The 19609-nt window shown below is 43.4% G+C and overlaps 1 protein-coding gene across 2 annotated transcripts in view; it reads left to right on the forward strand.

Moving 5' to 3' along the window:
• The window catches only part of LLGL2 (LLGL scribble cell polarity complex component 2), a 32513-nt gene that overhangs the window by 1074 nt on the left and 11830 nt on the right, over positions 1–19609 (forward strand). For both annotated transcript variants that reach the window (XM_056506151.1, XM_056506152.1), the window contains exons 2-10: positions 5802–5909; positions 12005–12102; positions 13091–13172; positions 14401–14516; positions 15072–15230; positions 15911–16073; positions 16246–16378; positions 17156–17210; positions 17388–17542. In XM_056506151.1, the coding sequence (XP_056362126.1) occupies positions 5835–5909; positions 12005–12102; positions 13091–13172; positions 14401–14516; positions 15072–15230; positions 15911–16073; positions 16246–16378; positions 17156–17210; positions 17388–17542 (1036 nt within the window). In that variant the 5' untranslated portion in view covers positions 5802–5834. The remainder of the gene's footprint in view (positions 1–5801; positions 5910–12004; positions 12103–13090; positions 13173–14400; positions 14517–15071; positions 15231–15910; positions 16074–16245; positions 16379–17155; positions 17211–17387; positions 17543–19609) is intronic.

A 19609-nucleotide genomic window follows, 5' to 3' on the forward strand; every position in this document is an offset into this window, starting at 1 on the left:
GTCATCTGAGAGCACTTCAGTCAACTGGAATATCTGGCTTCACCAAGCCCCAGCTGAAGCTGTGTGCCCAGAGCAGCTGCCTGGTGATCTTAGCTTTGATTCGGGAAGCTGGTGCTTCTGGCAAGTGGAATGCAAAGTGCCAGCACGTCCCAAGGCTCCTCCGTGCACCCTGGCACGTTCCTTGTAGGGATGGATTGGCCCATGGAAGAGATGAGGATGATCTGTGCCGGTAGTGAGCAGTCCCTAATCCTGCTCAGTGCAGCTTGTAGCCTGTCAAGGGACTCTATACAGTTCATGGTGTTGGAAAGGGAGAAGAGTTTTCAGACATCTTCATAGAATGGTGCTGAACAGCATCTCTGATTTGGTTTTGAACTCATTTCCTCTGCTATAACAGCTGACCAAAGAAAAGTACTGGAGGAGTTAAACCAGTTGAGAGCCCTTTATCTTCCAGTGTCCTTCTGGTATGGTAACATAATTATTCCTGGGAATTGCTTATTGAAGAGGTGTGTCTTGGCTGACACAGAGGCTTGAGAAATGTCAAAGAGCAAGGGAGGTTTTCAACATTTGTCTTGCAGTTACTACATGGCAATAAATGTGATACTGTTAGGTACCATCATCTTTCTTTAAAATATCAAAGGGGGCACTGGTTTGGTTTCTGTGCAGAAATTTTATGGAAACTCCAGTTCTCATAGCTGGATCTCTTTGTGTTGCTTTATGAAGCAAATTCTTTTGTGTTTTGCTCCATTGACCCACTGTGTGTAAAGTGCTGCTCCAAAGTTACAAGCCACTTTTCTGTTTGATTCACACATCTGAGCAAAGCCTACAAAGGGTTTTGCATCATGGGCAATAATGCCGTTCAGTGCAAAGACTTTGTTCTGCTGTAGCATTTTGAAACTTCATGTTGTCATGCCCCCATGACAAGGAGAACACAATAGGAGTCATAATGACACACAAGGTTTGCACAATTCCCAAATTCATTGTAGGTGGGCGGTTCCTGGTAACTCCAAGCACAAGGCTGTTGGAAGTACATGAGCTTTCCAGAGTTGTGTGATTAGTTCTCCATTATTTTCAAAGAGTTCTTGGAGAATCAATGTCTGATGTTTATTTAATATTGTTTGTGTTTTGGGAAGGCAGCCACCTGCGTGTAGTGTTGCCACAGTCTGTTCAGTTGTTCATTTCACTTAAATAAATTCTTTTGAGAGGATCTTTTGGTTTTCCTCTCTGACTACTGTATGCAAGGTGCACCTGAACACTTTCCTGTTTGTGAAACTGCAAGTAGCAGTGGCTCAGCAGTTGTGTAAGGAAGATCTCTGCCTGATCTCATTAAACTGAGATTAATGTTAGAGCATCTTCCTTCTCCTGGGAGAAGGAGGTGGTGTCTTACACTTCTCTCTGTGTAGTGCAATTGCTTCTTCCCTTGCTTTAGCTGTTCTGCTTGGCTTGTGCTTTCTTCTTGAGTATCTGCCTCGACAGTGTGTCACAGCCAAGCTGGGTGGTAGAGATGAACAGTTAAAGAATAGCTCAGGCTTGTTTCATTGATTTCAAGCTAAAATTGTTCTTAAACTTGCCCTTTCACAGTGAGTCATGGCACCTGTAATCGATAAATGTGATAAATCTGGTATTTAACTGATACTTAGCTCAGTTCTGTGAGTGTGAAATCACTGGTGCTAAGGAAGAGCTTTTTGCTGTGCAGCTGACCCAGCCTCTGTTCTCTTGCTGCTGGCTGTGTTGTAACAGCAACAAGGCAAACTCCTGGTGCAGGAGAGAAGCTGGTTCAGGCAAGGCCATGGTGGTGACGGTTTGTTATAGCAGCACCAGCTGCCTGGAGCTCAAACAAAGCTGCTTGATAAGGCCTCCTTTATTTTAGCAGGGTTGATAAAGTGTTATCAGCTGCATAGGTAGAAATTTGCCCTTTAAAAGGACCTGTAAGCAGGAAGGAGTGCCGAGGAAGGAATGAGATGGAGACCTAAATCAAGGCAGGATTTAAGAGTTCTTGAGATACTTGCTGGCATTTTGAAAAGAAAGCTCTTGGACTGTATCCCATTGAAAACCTGTTCAAGTTGAGTAAAGGTTGCCAAGGAAGCACACAGATGGTACCCTTGCAACTCTGCTACGTGAGCAAAATAAACTCATTATGGGCATGTTTTTGTTGTGGGGTTCATTTGAGTCTGCATCCACACTTAATGCTGTCTACGTAGTAAAAACTTCTGACCTGGGCTTCCTCTTCTTGCAAGACTGGATTAACTTGTGTGATTGGGACTTACAACATTTTGGCTGGAAATTCCACTCTCATGGGAGGACATAAGGAAAAATTGCAACAAATTTCTGCACAGGGTAGTTCCCTGCCAGCCTTTGCCAAGCTGATGGAGAAAATGATGGAGAGTGTCTCAGCAAGCTGTGCACAGGCATCAAGATACATTGCTGTGTGCAGAAGCAAGGAAGCCACAGGAAAATGTGGAGCTCTGCATTGGTGACACTCAGCAGTGAGGAACAATTAATGCTGCTCTTGGGAAGGAGCATTTGTCCTTCTATTGAATATGGGTTCACATGCCACCTCTCACAGCATCTGAAATGAATGGAGCTGAGCAAGGAAGACAAAATGAAATCTGGTTGTGATGTTAAACTGCTCCTTAGTCTCTGATTGGAAACAGGATTGCCTTGTGCATGAATTGTGAGGAGATTTTGCTTTGTGTCTGGGCCTAACCCAATGAGGTGAAAAAGGGGACATTACTGTATTTAGCTGAGTATTCAGGTAAGGAAGCAGCAGGAGTTTGATTTTCAGGGCTCTGAGCTCTGCTGTCAGGTATCCATGTCCACAGTACCAGCAAAACTTGGGTTGGCTCAGCCTTGGGCTATTGTTGCCTCTAAACAGCTGCCCTCAATGCATCTTAAAAGAAGAGAATGTTGCACATAGTTTCTGGTAAAAGACTTGTCTTTGTAAGCCTAAAGAATTGTTTCCCTGGAAAATAAGAACATTAGATACATGCAGACCTGGCATAGCTTCAGAGGCTACTGGAGAATTCTTCTCTGGCTACTGGTAGCCACAACTGTTACCAGATGGTTGTAAATGCTGACTGGCAGACAACTGCAGAGCACATGGGGCTGGAGTTTTATGTAAGATTCCAAAGGTGTGTGGGGGAGAAACTGGCCTGCTAAAATGTAAATGTGCATCTGGAAGATAAGATTATACAGATTGTGGAATCTATTTCTAGAATTGGAAGAGATACTTGCTTATTGTACTAAAACCAAAATTCTTCTCTTTGATAAGAGCTTTGTAAACTTGTGATAATAACTCTGCTTGGACAACCTGTGCTGCAGTGGATGCTATTCCTTCTTTGCCTTTGCTCAAAACTGCTTGTCCTCTCATCCTCAGCCATACTGTGACACTCAAAGGTTCTTTGGTCAGAAAAAACTCTGATACCAGTCTATGAGAGGTAACTTCTGTAGCTTGCCTTCTCTGATCCTCTCAGCCCTTCAGGGTGATGGTTCTTCAGGTGAGTTACTGCTCAGTTCAGAACTACTGCACTTCTTAGCCTGTTCAACAAGTTGTTGTGGGCTGGAGTGTGAATGCTGGAGCTCTTGCATAAGCAGGCTCAAACAGACTGCTTCAGGATGCCATTAATATTTCAGGATGAAACATTCTAGCAAGTTTTTAAATGTAAAGTTGTGTCTCTCTTAAATCAAGCCCCCTCTTCTTGGTTCCTGACACTGAGTTTGCCTCTGCTGGCACAGCTGAGGTCTTTTGTTCTGAAGTGGGGAGGGTAATTAGTAGAGTTTCTCTGTGGGTTTGCCTCGTTTAGCAGGTCCAGGATATTGATTGACAGTGGGAAAGGGTGCGTCTCCTTGGCACTTTCCTTTCCTCGTCTGGCTAAGGGCAAGTTATGTGTTATACATGGGTGTGATGTGCTCTCCTTTCATTGCACAGCACCTTGTCACTGCTCTGTAACTAACTTCAAGTGAATGTAGCTTTTTGAAAATACGTCCTTCTCTCAGGGATGTCTGACAAAGAAGATCTGACACTATGAAATTTCAGTTAAGGTGCTAAATCGTTAGAGAATTATTTACTTTCCAAGTAAAGGACACTTTTATTCTTGCTCTCTTTTCTGAGGCCCTCATACATTTGTTTCTGTGCACATTCTTCACCCCTGCATGTGCTGGTGGCCCACAAACCCAGACATCTGTAGCTCAGAGCCAGTTTTTCTGTGTTGATTGGTGCTGCCAGTGATTCCGGGTGACTGGAATGTCACACGTAGGTGGCATATTCCAGTCACCTAGATCCTAGTAATTCTAGGGACTGAGTGACTCAGGTGAATGATCCTCAAGTGATCCTCTGGTCCTGTGAGCTCAGGGCTGTGCTGCACAGGTGCCTGGAGATGTTGGAGTGTGAGCAGGAAAGGTAAAAGGACAGTAGTGCAACAAAGAGGTATGAGTTCAAGCTCAGGGAGTTTCTAAAGGGAGTTCTCAAAATATGCCTGTGGAGCATCCTGTTTATCACACCATTTCCTTCTTTTGGACCTTCACAGCTGGTGCAAGGCCTTGCTGGAACTCTTTGAAAAACAACTCGGGCTCCTCAGGAGTGGCTGCTTTGGGTTGTTATCCATGACCATTGTAGCTGGCAGGAGCACAGTAGCAGCCACCCTGTTTCCAGCTGTGCTGTTCCCATCTGTACAGGTGTGAAAGCTCCTCCCCTCAGTTACTTCCAGCCCCACTGTTTGAAGGGTTCAAGGCCCTCTGTTCACAGTTCCTTTGGTGCTCCTGGTCCCTCTTTCTTGTCATCCCCTTGCTCTCCACCTTGCTGTAGGTGTATATGAACCTCTTCTGACCATCTGTAATATCCATTCTGATCCTTCATTGCCCCTCAGAAGTTTTGGCCCCCACTGCACATGTACAGAGTAGCTGGCAAATTGTTCCCTGTCCAGCAAATTAAAATACTGAGGGAAGTGTCTGTGAGCTGCAGCCTGTGAGAGATGGGCAGGCAGGAGCACTAACAGCAGGGTGAGCTGTCAGGATGTGGATTCAAACCTTTGCTTTTGGGTTGGCAGGGTTTTATTGTCACTGAGTACCTGTGCACAGGGGAGATGTGAGAGTAGGCAGCTGGAGCCGGGGATTCCCCCTGTGATTGCTGGTTTGAGTCAGGTCTGATTTGTCCTGTTTGGATCCTTCTGTGGCTGTGAGAGCCCAGGCATTGGGACTTGCTGCTTTGTGTTTCAGCTGCTCGGTGAATTGCAGGTGTGAAATTCCCTTCCCCTGCCCCCACCTCGAGCAGGGAGTTGATATTTTACAAAAGCAAGTTAATAATTAATGCAGCTCCCCTGCAGGCAGCACAGCGCCCTTTCTGCCATGCCCATGGAGAGACCTGAAAATGGGATTCTTTCTCTTTGGCTCAATAGCTGGAGGGTTACCTGGGGTGAAAACTGATGCTAGTCAATAATGCCTGAGCCTGGGAGTTGGCCTTTAGTTTGGGTTTGTCTGAATGTTTATGCAAATGCTGCAGTTTTGCCTTTTCTTTGGATAAGGTCAACTCAAGGGATCGAAAAATGGCCAAGTGCAAAACCCCTTTTTATAATCCTCTTGTTTTATCTGTGCTGGTTTGCTTTATCAATGTGAAAATGGAATTGTGAAGTGCTGCAGCAGAGAGCTGTGCTAGACTGGTATCAGGTTTTAGTCACTCGATAGTGATGTTGTCTCAGTCTGCTCTGGCTGATTTGTTACCTGCTAAACTAAAACAAATAACCTACTTCTGCCTGCTTTCTGCTCAGGCTGCTTTTGTTTATATAGGCTTTTCTTTTCTATTTTGTTAGGATATTTGTTGCCAAGATACTACAGCAAGGAAGATGAGAAGGTTCTTAAGACCCGGCCACGATCCAGTGCGGGAGAGGCTCAAACGGGACCTTTTCCAGTTTAACAAGGTATGGGGCTTTCCTCAGACTTCAGATCTGTCTGAGCCACTGCATCCTGCAGAAGGATGGGATAAACTCCTTGAGTGGGGGTGGAAAAGTTAAATTTAGGAGAGGTGCTGGTTTGTTCTCTTTTCAGTTGTCCTTTTCTCCCCCAGTGTGCCTGTGTAGTTTCCTTTAAGCTCCTGGGCATGTTCTCAGCTCTGCCTGTCCTTTTTTGAGAGGAAGGATATTGTGATGCTGTTGAGTGCCACTTGCTGAAAGAAAAGATCTTCACAGCAGCTTTTTTACCCTCTGAGTGGTCATTTGTCCTGCTGTGTGCTGGGACTGTTTCTGTTATAGGTAGTCCTTGTTAGAAAAATAAACATTTTTCTAAAGATACACATAAGCCACAGCTTGTGATGCAACTGAAGCCAGAGTTCTTTGTCCCTAAATATGCTTTGGATTTACAAGTGCACCCCTGCTTTTAAATGTGCATTTAAAAGGCTGTGCTAGCACCTAGGCAGCACAATGGCCATTAATAATGAATTTACTATTATCTCAGTCTGAATCTGTTTCTAGGTTTTTTCCTTCCCTCTGTGAAGAAGAAATGGCAATGGCTGTGCTATCTATCCAACACTCTGGGCATTTTTCTTTTGAGCTCTGGCCAGGAGCATAGTGCTTTTATCTTTGAAAATGCTTAGTATTAAATCATGGCTAGGCTAATGGCTACTTACCCTTTCTTTGGGGAAATACATTTCTAGGTTTTGTGTTTCCAAGGTTTGAGTGGAATTTTGCTGAAAAGTGTAATGGATAAATGAAATCAGCCTAGGAAATAACCTCCTTGATTCATTAGAATTGTGGTGTAGATGGATACTTGAAGTGGAACTGTGGATATTTGAGATAAATGATTTAATGTAATTGGTACTAAGCAGCACCAATTCCATGCATACCTTCCTGCCATTGGGGAGACAAAGGAACTCAAGAGTGCTTTGGGTCTGTTTTCTGCCTGTTACCACCAGGAAATCCTAGTGCAGATGCAGTAGAAAAATCAGTGAATGCAGACCAGGTTTGAGTTGTTTGCATCTGGCTGAATGTAATGTCAGCTTCAGAAAAGATGTCCCAGGGATGGGTCAGAGTTGCTTATAAGCATTTAAAATTATATATACCTTGGAAAAACTTTGTTATTTTAGGGATGGCCCTTCCTTGAATATGCCTTTCTCTTATGTTTGGCTAAGCTTTACTTGTCAGAGACACACTAATTTGGATAATGCAAAACAGAGTTGAAAGAGCTGGCTTTTACAGCAGAGGGAAACTTCTATATGTATTAGAAGCTGACATCAGGATTTGTGACTCCATTTGATTCAGTCCTGAAGGTAAATATGACATCTTCTTTCTAGAGAGACAACTACTCTGGACACTTCCTAATGGTTTACTCTCATTAACAGCTTGGTAATTAAAGGCCTTGTAAAATGCATTTGCACCTTTAAGCCACAGTAACTTGTTATTTTCTAATAAAAATCAGAAGGGAATGAGCATTATACCAGAATCTTTTACACTTTTTTCTTCCATAAAAGTGAGGAGTTTTTTTCTTGTGTCTCCCATTCCAGTATTTCCAGAGATAATGGGTCATTTGAAAGCTTCTACCCTTTCATCCAATAAACATCTACTCACAGCTAGGTAGACTGAGAAAATCTGGGAAAGTCAGACCTTAATTCTGAGCTGTTGAACGTTGTGGCTTCAAGGAGCCAAGGATCAGAGTGCTTTGTGTGCCAAGGCTGTCCTGGTCTAATGTGCTGTTAGAGCAAGCACATTAGTGCTGGTAAGCAGGTTTGGGTTTTGTTTTTTTTTTTTAAACACTTGTTATTTGAGGTCTTTGAAAGACTTCTGGTTAAGAACCTGCTTGGGAAATACTTTGTGGGCCTGTAAAGTTGCTGATCAGAGAAATTGCACGGTGGATTTGCACCTCTTCAGTGTGTGATGACTAAAGGCAAGGTCTGTACCTTAAAGGTGCTGGGGATTCCTGCCCTCATTTTACACTGGAGTTGAGTATAAATGCATGGTGCCACACAGATTTAGTGTTAGTGCAGTGAAATGTGTTTGACCACACTGGTCTAGAATGGACTTTAATTTAGAAAGTGTATTTAATTGGTAGTGGTGGATTTTTGTTTGTTTGTTTACTCTCTCAGGTATAAATAGGCTGTGATCTTCTTAATGCTTCTCTCTTGCATTTCTGTTTTGCATAAGAGGTGGTCCAGATGGTTCTAAAGGACTGATTGATGACTGGACTGGTGCTTCAGACTCTCTTCAAAGTTGTGTTTGTTTCAAAAAACATCTTCCTAAATTCTGCTAGTCACTTAGCTTTGCATATCTGTTTCTCTGTATGAGTAAGAACTTCCCATGCTTGTGTGTACCTGTTGCAAGAATCTGTTTTTAGCTCAGTGGATAGAATGAGGGATAAGGTATGTGGACTTGGCAGTCTACTTTGAGTTTATCCTGCTTTTGGAAGTAGTATTTGGATGCCTTTGGCTCAGTCCAAGCCCTGCAGAAGAAACATGTTCAGGCTGGCATTGTCAGACTAGATGATGGGTAACACACAGGTGAACCAGCCTGTCTTACAGCTGAATGTTACCCAACTGGGAGCATTGTGTTTAATTTGTGGCTTCATGTTTTTTCCCCTGTTTCCAGCCTTCCTGCCCCTTTGCTGATGGGTGTGATGGAGAGCTTTCCTGAAATCTGAATTAGTGTCTAAGCAAAGTGGAGTTAGCACATACAGGTTTCATTGTTTCTTCAGGAGATGAGTTAACAAAGGACAGGGCTTGTATTGCCTGTGGTTGGGTTTGTCTCTGCTCTGTCATAAAACAATCTGAGAGGAAAGCAGAGACAAGTGGAAGGAGGAAGGCAGAGATGAATTTAATCAGCACAGCTTTAGTGTGGGCTGGGAGCAACTGTTCAGTTTGATCACATTTTTCCTGCAGTAAATATGACTGACATGGAGCATTTCTATCAGTGCTGCTGACACCAGGCTTGTTTGAGTCTGACAAATCTGTGGAGAGTGAAAAAAGCTCCTACCTTTCCCCATAGAAACAAAGGCCCTTTTGAGAAGGAGGGCACATTGTGGGCACTGCAGTTTCTTATTTCAGCTCTGCTGAAAGGCTCCTTTGTCACCTCTGCTGCTCCTGCCCCCCTCTCCCCCCTGCTGCGTTTACCTGCTGGGCAGGTGAAAGGATTGTCTGATGAAAGGGGAGGAAAGGAGAGCAGCCCAAAGCTGCCTTGATGTGATTTAACAACTGGGTGCAAATAAGTGCAGGGAACAGATCTGGGTAATCAGGACAGTGAATGTGAATGCCTGGCCCTGGTGGTGTCAAATGCAGCCCAAAAGTCACCCTGAAGCCTTTATTGTCCAGCTGTGGAAACAAATGATATAAGAGAGAATTATCTTGCATTTTATGGGCATCTTGGTTGAAGATTCAGAGCTCCCAGAAGGTACATTTACTGCTCTCCATGAGCAGCTGTGCAGCACACTGTGGTTGTTACTAATACTTTTCTTTTGCAAATTTATCTGTGGAATGGGGGGTGCTTCTAATTTTTGGTTGAATGAAAACCTGGAGTGAAAAATAAATCACCCTCCTCTTATTATTACTGAATAATACACACTTGCTTGTGAAGTTCATAGGTCTTATACTTGAAAATTAAAGCTTTTATTGACTTGTCTAATGTGTTTACAAATTAACACATCAAACCCAAGATATAATTAGGCCAGTATTAAGGCTGGTGTTGACAGCTTCCTTACAGGCACTGCAGTATTGTACAAGTCATGGTTTTCTGAGAGTTGTGGCTAAAGCTTTATCTTCTGGGCTGGATGAAATCTTAGAATAATCACAGTTTCTAATTGATGTGTCACTGAAAATTGCACCTGGTTGTGCTGATAACATGACAGTGCAGTGACTGTGAACAAGTTGAAACTAAAACTATCAGGGGAGTTACACTGGTGTCTCCCTAACAAGTTCCTCACCTTGTTTTGGGTGAGAGTGGAATGGTGTTTATTGCCTGTGCTACACCTGATTCATTTAAATGTCTGATTTGTTGTTAAGATAATGTTACCTTGGATCTTTTTCCCAGAATTTTGCACCATAGCTTTATACTCCCACCACTTTGACAATTAGGAAGCTTTTCTGTGTTGCCTCAGTATCACAATGCAGAGAAATTCTTCTTTGCTTGTGCTGGATTAGAAAACTGCTCTGTTTCAATTCTGAGTCCATTGATGAATTCCTAATTTCATACAGCCTTCTCCAGGAAGTTTGATATGTGTATCTATGCAAAGGCTGGTTAGCAGCAGCTTCAAGGGTGACAATAAAAAGACTGACTGCTCAAAATTTGTTTTTAATAATGCAAACCTAACACTTAATTTACCTTCTTAGAATATGAATATCTAAGGCTGGAGGTTAAGTTATCAGAAAAGGAAGTAAACTCAGTGGTCTTGGAGCTTGTAGTACTAATCTTGGCTTACTAGCTACAAAAGGTAAAAAAATTACTGTCTACTCTTTTGCCCTAATGAGCAAGCATAATAAGTTGGCAAGCAGAAAATTGGGAAATGCTCCAATATTTTCTGTTTTATCTTCTAAAGAGGCTCATCTTCCCTTAAGAGAACCTCAGGCTGGGCTACCCAGTATTTAGAGGAGGGAGGTGTTTTCTTGCAGCTTAGGAATTGTGATCAAATGGGTAAAACCAAAGCAAACTGGCAGCCTCTGGAGTCAGCTGGATCCTCCTGTGCTGTGTCTTTGAGCAGGACATTAAAGTGCTCTGCACAGCTGGGGCACCTCAGGCTATGGCCTGACCACAGAAATGAAACCAGCTCCATTTGATTCTCGTGCAGGGGATTAAGTTGGGAAATCACTGTGCAGGAAATAAAGTCCAGGTGTTACTTTTAGGCTGAAAAAAACATAAAATTTAAGTGATGTGGTAGCTTTGCTCCAGACATGATGGAAATGAGGATGGGAGTGAGGTGCAAGTGCTGTAGATGCATAGTTCTCTGCTTTTTCTATTTTTTTTTTCCAATAGTGACTGTAATGGATTCCTATTGCTTGCCTTAGAAGAAGATATTTTCCAGAAGTTGGGCCTGTAAGGATCAGCTTTTTCCAGGAAGCATCCCTCTTAATCATCCCTATTAATCTGTGCACACCAGCCCTCTTTCCTGGCTGTGTGTTGGTGCATACTGGTTTTGCCTAAACCAGGGTGAGAGCTGTGCATTAGCACTTCTGAAAACCTCACTGAGCTGTTTTCCAGGCAGCTTGGTGCATCCTGTAAGCATGGCAGGATATTATTCCCTGCTGTGTAAATACATCAGGCTTGCTCAGTGTGGTGTGTGCAAACACTCCAAATCTCCCTCCTGGAGCAGTTGTTAATTGTACTTTAGGGAAGACACCAAGGCCAGGCAACACTGCTCCCTGTGACAGTGACATGTTTTTAGTCCCAAAAGCCTTTGAATTGCTCTGAGGTGGCCTGGCAGGCTCCTGCTCTCATTAAATTCCAGTGTTCCCTCTGGGAAATGGATATGAGTTACATGAGTTTTCCTGAGTGCTCACAGGAAATCTGTTTTGTTTCCTTGATGAGCACTGATGTTCACTCATAGCTCTGCATTGCTTTGCACCATTTCTTCATGTCAGTCACAAAAAGAGGTCAGGAAGGCTGACCTGTGTGGAATTTGTCAGATAAAGCTGATCTTACAGCTCACAGTATTTGTGTCAGACTTTGCAATTGTGCTGAGCACTTGGTTTACAGAAGTGCAGCTGATGTGGAGTGATGGAATGTGTTGTATTGACTGGCTAAGCTGTGCTTATGCAGAGTTATTTATAATCTTAACATCAGGAGCTGCTCAGGCTGCTGTTTTCAGAATACTTCTCTTTCATTTCTGTTGCACTTCTGGATATCCTGGCTGTGGAGTCCAGGATTCTTGGCACACATTCATCATTAGGCTGAGGTTCAGCAAATCAGAAAGGTTTGAACACCTTTCAGCAGAAAATGTGCCATTAAATGCTGTATTTCAGAGTGCCAGGCTGTGTTGACTCCCTGCCCAGCAATGCCCGTGGAACAAGCTGCTGATCATGATTTTTCCTTCTCTCCCCCAGACTGTGGAACATGGATTTCCCCACCAGCCCAGTGCCCTGGGCTACAGCCCCTTCCTCCGTCTCATGGCCATTGGGACACGGTCAGGAGCCATCAAATTGTATCCTTTCCACACTTGGGTGAGAGTTCTCTAACCTCAGCACAATTAGTGCAGCTTTGAAGACACTTCAAAAGTTAAATTAAGGATGAATTTGGAAGCAAGGCTTGCTGGAGCACTGAAACAGTTCGCCAGGGTTTGGAGTGATTTGGGTCTGATCAGGGCAGGATTATCTTTCCAAGAGCTGAGCTGCAGCTCCAACAGAAGCTGAGCTGATGCAGATATTAAACAAGACTCTGCTCTTGCTATGCAGAAGGTCAGACTAGATCTGGCCTAAGTTTAGCAATCCTTCACATTGTAAATTCCAGGGTTGTTTAAATATTTGGGGCAGGGTTCCTTTTTATTCTTTTTTTTTCCCTAAAGCAATTCTATTTCAAAGGTTAAAGCTGAAGTCAGAAATGCCTTCTACTTCCTGAGTTTTTTACCATCCAGGAATTAAAGACCTAAACATTGAAGGTGGTAATTTATTTTTTTTTTAGCTGATGACGTCCAGTCTGATTTTTTGTGTGTGTGAAATGATTCTCATGGCAGAGACAAGTTAGATGAGCTGTAAAACAGGCATGTCACCCAGCCCAGAAAGGAAAAGTTGGTGCTGTCTCTGCCAGCTTAATCATTCACTGCTGGTGTTTGTGCTCAGAGGCTGGGCTCCACATGCAGGCAGTAGCCATCTGTCTCCTGGTTACAAATTAGTTAAGCAGGATTGTAGTGTCTGGGAAACCACTGAACATCCTTGAGAAAAAAACAGGGTCCAGGCACCTCTTCTGCATATACTGAAGGAAGAAGTGAACTTCCCTGTTCTCCACAGTGAACAGTCTGCAAATTTTACAAGCATGTAAAATCAAAAGATTTGCATTGATTCTTTGCAGCTCACCAACAGTAAAACATGGTTTCAAACTAATCTCTTTTTGTCTTGCTTGCTAGCAAGCTTCTTATCAATTAATTGTAGCTGTGGGTCACCTTAAATACAGTAGATCCTCAACAAACTCATCAGATATGGTGCTCCTGGGGTGGAGTTCATGGGTTTACATGAAGAAAACAACACTGTAATGCAGATTCACTTTATACCTGATCAGGTAAGTGCATTCCCAGTACCTCTGTGGCATAAGTAGATCTCTCCTAAACAGGTGTTGGTTTTATTCCAGGGATCTGGGCTATTTCCAAGTATATTCAAGTGCTGCTTGGTTGGGAATGTTTATCCCAGTGTATTTTGTGCTCTCAGCAGTGCTTGTTGCTGTGGAGATGTTCAGTAAAACTAAAAGAGAAGCTTTAAACTAAAGAGTAGCTTTTTTGTTCATAACTGTTACTCATTTATCTCCAGCAACATCCTGGGAATGGCAATCAGGCCAGGATAGTTCAATCTGCTGCAGGAGCAAGAACTTCCTTTTCCTTTTGCAGCCCCTATTTTTTCATCAGCACTGGGTGGTCTTTGCACAGCAGTTAGAACAGGAGTTGCTGCTGAGCTGATTTAATTATTTTCAGGAGCTCAGAGCAGCACTGCTAACCTCATCTGCTGTTAAGTTTGTTGCCTTTGTGTTTGGGAGTATTGATTCTTGCTCCTGGGGATTGCTGAGCAGTTATTGCCACACTCTAAAAATAGGAAAGCAGAATTTTCCAAATGTCTGGTGGCTGTCTAACCACTTTCCCTTGACTGTCAGACTGTCAGACTTTGTTGCCTGATGCCCCCAGTGTAGCACAAGTGGCCTCTTTATGGGAGGGATTTAATTCCTGAGGCAGTTTTGGGTGTCTGTTTGCTTAACTAATGGTATAAACTGAAACTCCCATGGGGAGTGTTGCACCAGGTGTGGCTGCAGCAGGTAAAATGCTTCAATTTGAACATCCAGCCAGCAGGGCTGGGCTCATAAAAGGATTCTGACACAACCCTCCAGAATGAGGTTGGACATGAAGAATGTGAGGAGTGTGGTGTAGCAGTGTGTCAGCCCCACCCAAAGCTCTGGGGTGTGTTCAGCAAACCTGTGCTGAGCCTGCAGGAGGTGAGAAACAGCCTGCAGCTGCATGGCTGGGCTTTACAGCACAGCCTGAGCTTCTTCAGGAGCCCGAATCCTTGCCATCCCCCTCAGTGATAACCTGTGCCTGGGTTTTGAGCCTCTAGGCTGCTTCTTGTTTCCCTCCACCCCCCAAATCCCATTGCTGCAGTGTTTGTCCACTGCCATGAAAAACTGAACCAGCTCCCCAGTCCTGTTTTAGCAGGGAATTATGAACAGCAGCAACTCTACTGCTAAATTTACTGTGTTATATTTAATACTGGCATTCTGAAAAAAGCAAGTTGTGTGATTTTTGCAGTGCCAGCTGGTGACACTGCTGGATGATAACAGCTTGCACCTCTGGAGCCTGAAGCAGCAGGGAGGAGCATCTGAGCTGCGGGAAGAGCATCGCTTCACCCTCAAAGGGCCACCTGGGTGAGGCAGGCAGGGCTTGGAGCTGCTCTGGGGAGAAGCAAGCCAGAAAATTCTGCTGTTGTTTGAGCTAGAGCCTGTCCAGTTCTTACAGCCTGCCACTCCTCTGAATCCATTGAAAGGGCATCCATGGAAACCAACCAGGAGCTGGCTAGGCCATGGGAGACCAGCTTTTAAAAGTGCTCAAGCAGTGTGACATCTTTTAAAATATTGTGCATTCACTGCTGTGAGTATGGGAATTATTAATCTTAAGGTTTGGTAAATTTAACCGTGCCTTAAGTCAGATTTTGAAATGCTGTTGTGGTTTTAGTTTCACTTGATCTTGCCACTTTTTGGTGAGTTGTTTTTAGGAACATTTAGAGAGGGTTCTGTAAAAAAGGTGTCTGGTTCTTTGTCCATGCACTTGTCAAATTACTGACATGATTTGTCTTCAAGTTGATGTTTTCCTTCTTAAAAAAAAATAAAATCATGCCTCCAAAACAAATGACGCTGATAAATGTCTGTGTTCTGTTGTTAACTCTCCCAAATTCAGTAACAAGAGTCTGTTTGCATCCCCAGCTCTCCACCAAGTGCCACCCAGGTCACAGCTGTGCTTCCACATTCCTCACGGGAGGTGCTGTACCTTGGCACAGAGAGTGGCAGCATCTTCGCGGTGGAGCTGCCGTCCCTGCGGGTGCTGGAGGGCAGGACCATCAGCCCCGAGGCTGTGCTGCAGCGGTGAGTGAGCAAACAAGAGCTGGAATCCCATTAGCAGACACATCCTTTGTTAAAGTGTCACCCCAGATTATCTACCGGGGCCTCGCTGTTGTGTTAAGCATTGTCCATATCTGCCTGACTCTCTGAAAGTAACTTTTCGTCCTGGTGTGTGTTAAGTAACAGTTTCTGTCCTGGTCCAGCCTGTACTGTGGAGGTACAGCACGTTCACTTTGCAATCTGCAAACTTTGTGCCCTAGCCCTTGTGTTTAGTTTTGAAAAAAAAAAAAAAAATTATTTAGCTGTGATTATCCATTTATTTTTTCAACCACTGGCTGAACATCTGATGCTGCTTTGTTCAAATGGGGTTTTTATCACTCTGCTGAGTGCTGCTGAAAACTCCTACTTCACATCTCCTATGACATTTCCATCTTACCTTTATTCTGTAAGAGAATAGGATGAATGGTTCAAACTGTCTGTAGATTCCTGGAATTCATTGTAAACCTTGAAGAAAACAGGTCTGGGTCCATGTCCATGTGATAGACCTGGTGTGATGTCTCCCATAAGATATTTCTGCTGCTTGAAGGATTTGTGGGAAGATTGCAATTACCTGTTTCAACTTTGTAGCTTAATTTCTCATATTACAGTCCTTTCAGATTGTACCTGGAATTAGCTTCTCTTGGTTTTCTCTTCTGCTCCTGCAGGATACCAGAAGATAACTGCAACAGGAGATCCTGTGAACTGGTGGAAGCCCTTCAGGAGCATCCTAAGAACCCTGACCAGATCCTAATTGGATACAGCAGGGGCTTGATTGTCCTCTGGGACCTGCAGAATAACAAAGCAACACAGCATTTCCTGGGCAGCCAGGTATTGATTCAGTCCAGAGTCAGTTCAGCAGGGCAGGAAGGCTCTCACTGACACTCTGAAGACAAATCAGTTGCAGGGAGAGCCTGACAAAGCTGCTTTTTTAGTAAGAATGGGTTGTTTTGGGGAGATAACAGCTCTCTGGAGAGCAGTCATTTGTATGGCTTTCTTTCAGCAACTGGAGAACCTCTACTGGCTGAGGGATGGCAGTAAATTCATTAGTTGTCACTACGATGGAAGTTACACCCAGTGGCCAGTATCCAGTGACACCAGGCAGTCAGAGCCTCTGGAAAACACTGTGCCTTATGGTCAGTATGTGAGATTTAACTGTTACCTAATTGTCCAAACTCAAAATAATTCTGAGCTTGTATAGGATATTCAAGTTCAATTCTCCCTAGTATTTAATGGCAAAATGCAGAGGTGCCTCTTGACCAGCTTGTGAGCCTTTACTAAGGGATTTCACACCAGTTTTTCTCTTGGATTTGAAACTCCTTTGCATTGTTGAAGTCTGTCCTGAACATGGAGAGCAAGTTTTGACCATATTATTGCCCCTTGTGAAGAAGGGTGTTGGTGATTCAGCTTTTTATTTAGCTGGTGTCCTGTTCAGCAGGAGTTGCTTGGATCCTGTGTAATTAATAGTGAGCTGAGTGTATTTTTTGTCAACCTGAGCAGTGATTAAATGAAGCTTCTGATTTGCTGGAAACCATCAAATGGGGATGATGTCACCTTTCTAGTGCAGAGGAGCTTCTAAAGCTCTATCACTTTATATTAGTGTCAGGAATGGCTGTGATTGTAGCAATCCTTTCCAGTTAATCAGCTCCTCCAGCAGCACTTCACTCCCTGGAAGTGAGGGAGTGGCCCTCAGCAGCATGGTTTAGAACTTCCCCTGAGCCTGAGCTGTGTTTTGCTGCAGAGTTCTGTGGTCAGTGTGTCCCAGAAGATTTGTCTGGGGAGGTGGTGCTGGCTCCTACTAATTTAGGTGTTCCCCTTGGGGTGGAGGGTGAGGTGACCTGGCTGAAGCAGAATCGGCAAGTTCTGATGTAAAGATGCACTTCTTGAATTGTAGCAAATAACTGTTTTCTCAGGTCCTTTTCCTTGCAAGGCCATCTCCAAGATCTACTGGCAGACCACAAAAAATGGGTGAGTTTGTGGTGTATCCCTTCGATTCACCTGTTGGAAGGGTGCAGTGTGCAATGCCATATGAACCCTTTAGAGTAACATTATAAGAACTTGTCAAACTTTCTTGGGCATTTCTTTAAATTTTTTATTGCTCCTCTCTTGCAGCACAGACCACTTTAACTCTTTCTTTCTCTTAAGGCTTCCTTACATAATATTCCAAGGAGGAATGCCCCGGGCTAGCTATGGGGACCGGCACAGTATCTCTGTTATCCACGGCAGCCAGCAGACAGCCTTTGACTTTACCTCAAGAGTCATTGACTTCTTTATAATCTTCAGTTCAGATCCTGCTGCAGGTATGTGGTGGAAGGGCATTACTGAGGAATTAGGGTAGCTGTGTACGTGTGTGGGAATCTGCCTGGTATAAATAGCATATGAAATGTGATAAGGAGGTCAGTTGTTTGGGGAGTTTCTGAGACTTCAGCAGAGAATCACAGAATCATTTCATTTGGCAAAGACCTTTTAGATTGAGTCCAGTAAAAGATTCCCACTTAAAAGTAAAATGTAAAATACTGATGTAAATAAAGGGCTAGTTACAAATGCCATACATTCCTCAGAAAAATAGGCTACTCTGGTAATGAGAAGATCTCTTAAGCTTATATCTGTTTAAGCTGGACATTGGGCATAACCAGGTCATGAAATGGGGATCTGAATATTGTTGTTTGGAAATAGCACTTCAAAGGAGGCTAATAATTAAAACCAGAATTTACTCCCACTGAGACACTGCTTCTTTTAATTAGTACCTGGATTTGTGTCTGGAGCTCTTGATAATAAATCAGCAAAGGGTGACATAGAACCAAGGGTCAGTATATGAAGAACTTAATTTCCTTATTGCTGGTGAGCATGAGTGTAAACTGAATAGTTTTCATTCCTGGAATTGAGCAGAGCTTGTCAGATTCTTGCTTCTGTTGTAGAGCTTTCTTCCCCTTACTTCTTCAGTAACTGTACATTTTTCCTTTTTATGAAACTGTAAAGGGTTTTCCCCAAGAACTCGTTGTTTAGTGCTGGTGTAGTTCTTGCTTTTGGCTAACTTGGAGTAACTGAATATAAAATGCTGTTTCAAGCTCCAAAAATGTGCAGTGTTGGAAGCTGGATCAGACTAAATTGCAAATTGTTTAGAAGCTTGTAAGTAAATCTCTTGTTACTGGATCTTCTCAGGCTTTCTAGTCTCTGATGTACCTGCTAGACTGGTTTCCAAACCAATTTGTCCTGTGTCCTGCCAGGGAGGGTGGTGACAGTCACAGCTGCACATCAGTCTGTCAGTGCAGGTTGGATCCCTTTGGCCTGTTCTGGGAAGCAGAGCATGGACCCAGGGCAGGAATATCCTGGGAGAAGAGGCTGAAAGAAACAGCTTTTGGATTCCCTCCTGCCTCTCTTCCTAGATCTTACCAGGTCACTGAAAGGAGAGCAGAGAAATGCAGTGTAGCTGAGCAGAAGTGCCTGTGTGTGCCTGTCACTGATTTTCCCTGCACAGCACTGCCTCTATAAACATCATCCAAGTGTGCAGAACCTACAGGTCTAAACCTTCAAGCTCCCAGTGCTCATAAACTGGAGGTACTGTTTCATACCTCAAGTTCAATGTCTTTTGGTGTTAGCAAAGGAGACCCTTTTACTTTCTGTGGAATTATCAGAGTGGAGATTCTGGATGATGGAGCAAAAGTCTTAAAGATGAAAGAAATCTGAGGGTTGTTTTAGATCAGAGTTGGCCTGGTTCAGGTTCTGCATATGGTTAGAAATCCTTTAAGATGAAATAATTTAACAAACAGGCTTTATATTTCTACTTCCCAAGAATTGAATTATCCAGTGTTATTGAATTAACACCACTGCCAGTGGGTTCTGGGGCTGCTACAGGAAACTGAAACTGTTGTACTCAGATGAGGAAGTTTTTTACAATAAAATGAGGTTTCTGTGGTTGACAAGCTTCCTTGTGGCTGATTGCCTAAGCTTAGTGGATCTACCTAGCTTGCCTTGTTTGCCCTTAAGCAGTCTTCCCTGCAATGGCAATACCAAGGTATTAATTGTATACCAAAGCCACTTAATTTAATAAGCACAGAGCTAATGCAGTGCAGCATGGTCGTAGCTGGTGACTTTCCACTACTCTGAATATGCTGTGGAAACAGTTTTTAAAAAGGCCAGCCCTTCCTGGTTTGTTTTTTTATGTTGGTAGTGTTGTTTTTGTTTAAGTTTTTTTTTTTTTTTTTTTTTGGAGGGGTGTGTTTTGGTTTTGTTTTATATTTTTAAATGAGGTGGGTGAGTGTATGGCAATAATGACAAATTCTACTGTGCCTGCTACTTCAGCAACTTAAAATAGGTTCTTATCGTAAAAAATGAGCTCAGATGTGTGTTTTTGTAGGGAAAAACAT

Source organism: Oenanthe melanoleuca, chromosome 18, assembly GCF_029582105.1.
Source record: "Oenanthe melanoleuca isolate GR-GAL-2019-014 chromosome 18, OMel1.0, whole genome shotgun sequence".
Lineage (NCBI taxonomy): Eukaryota > Metazoa > Chordata > Aves > Passeriformes > Muscicapidae > Oenanthe > Oenanthe melanoleuca.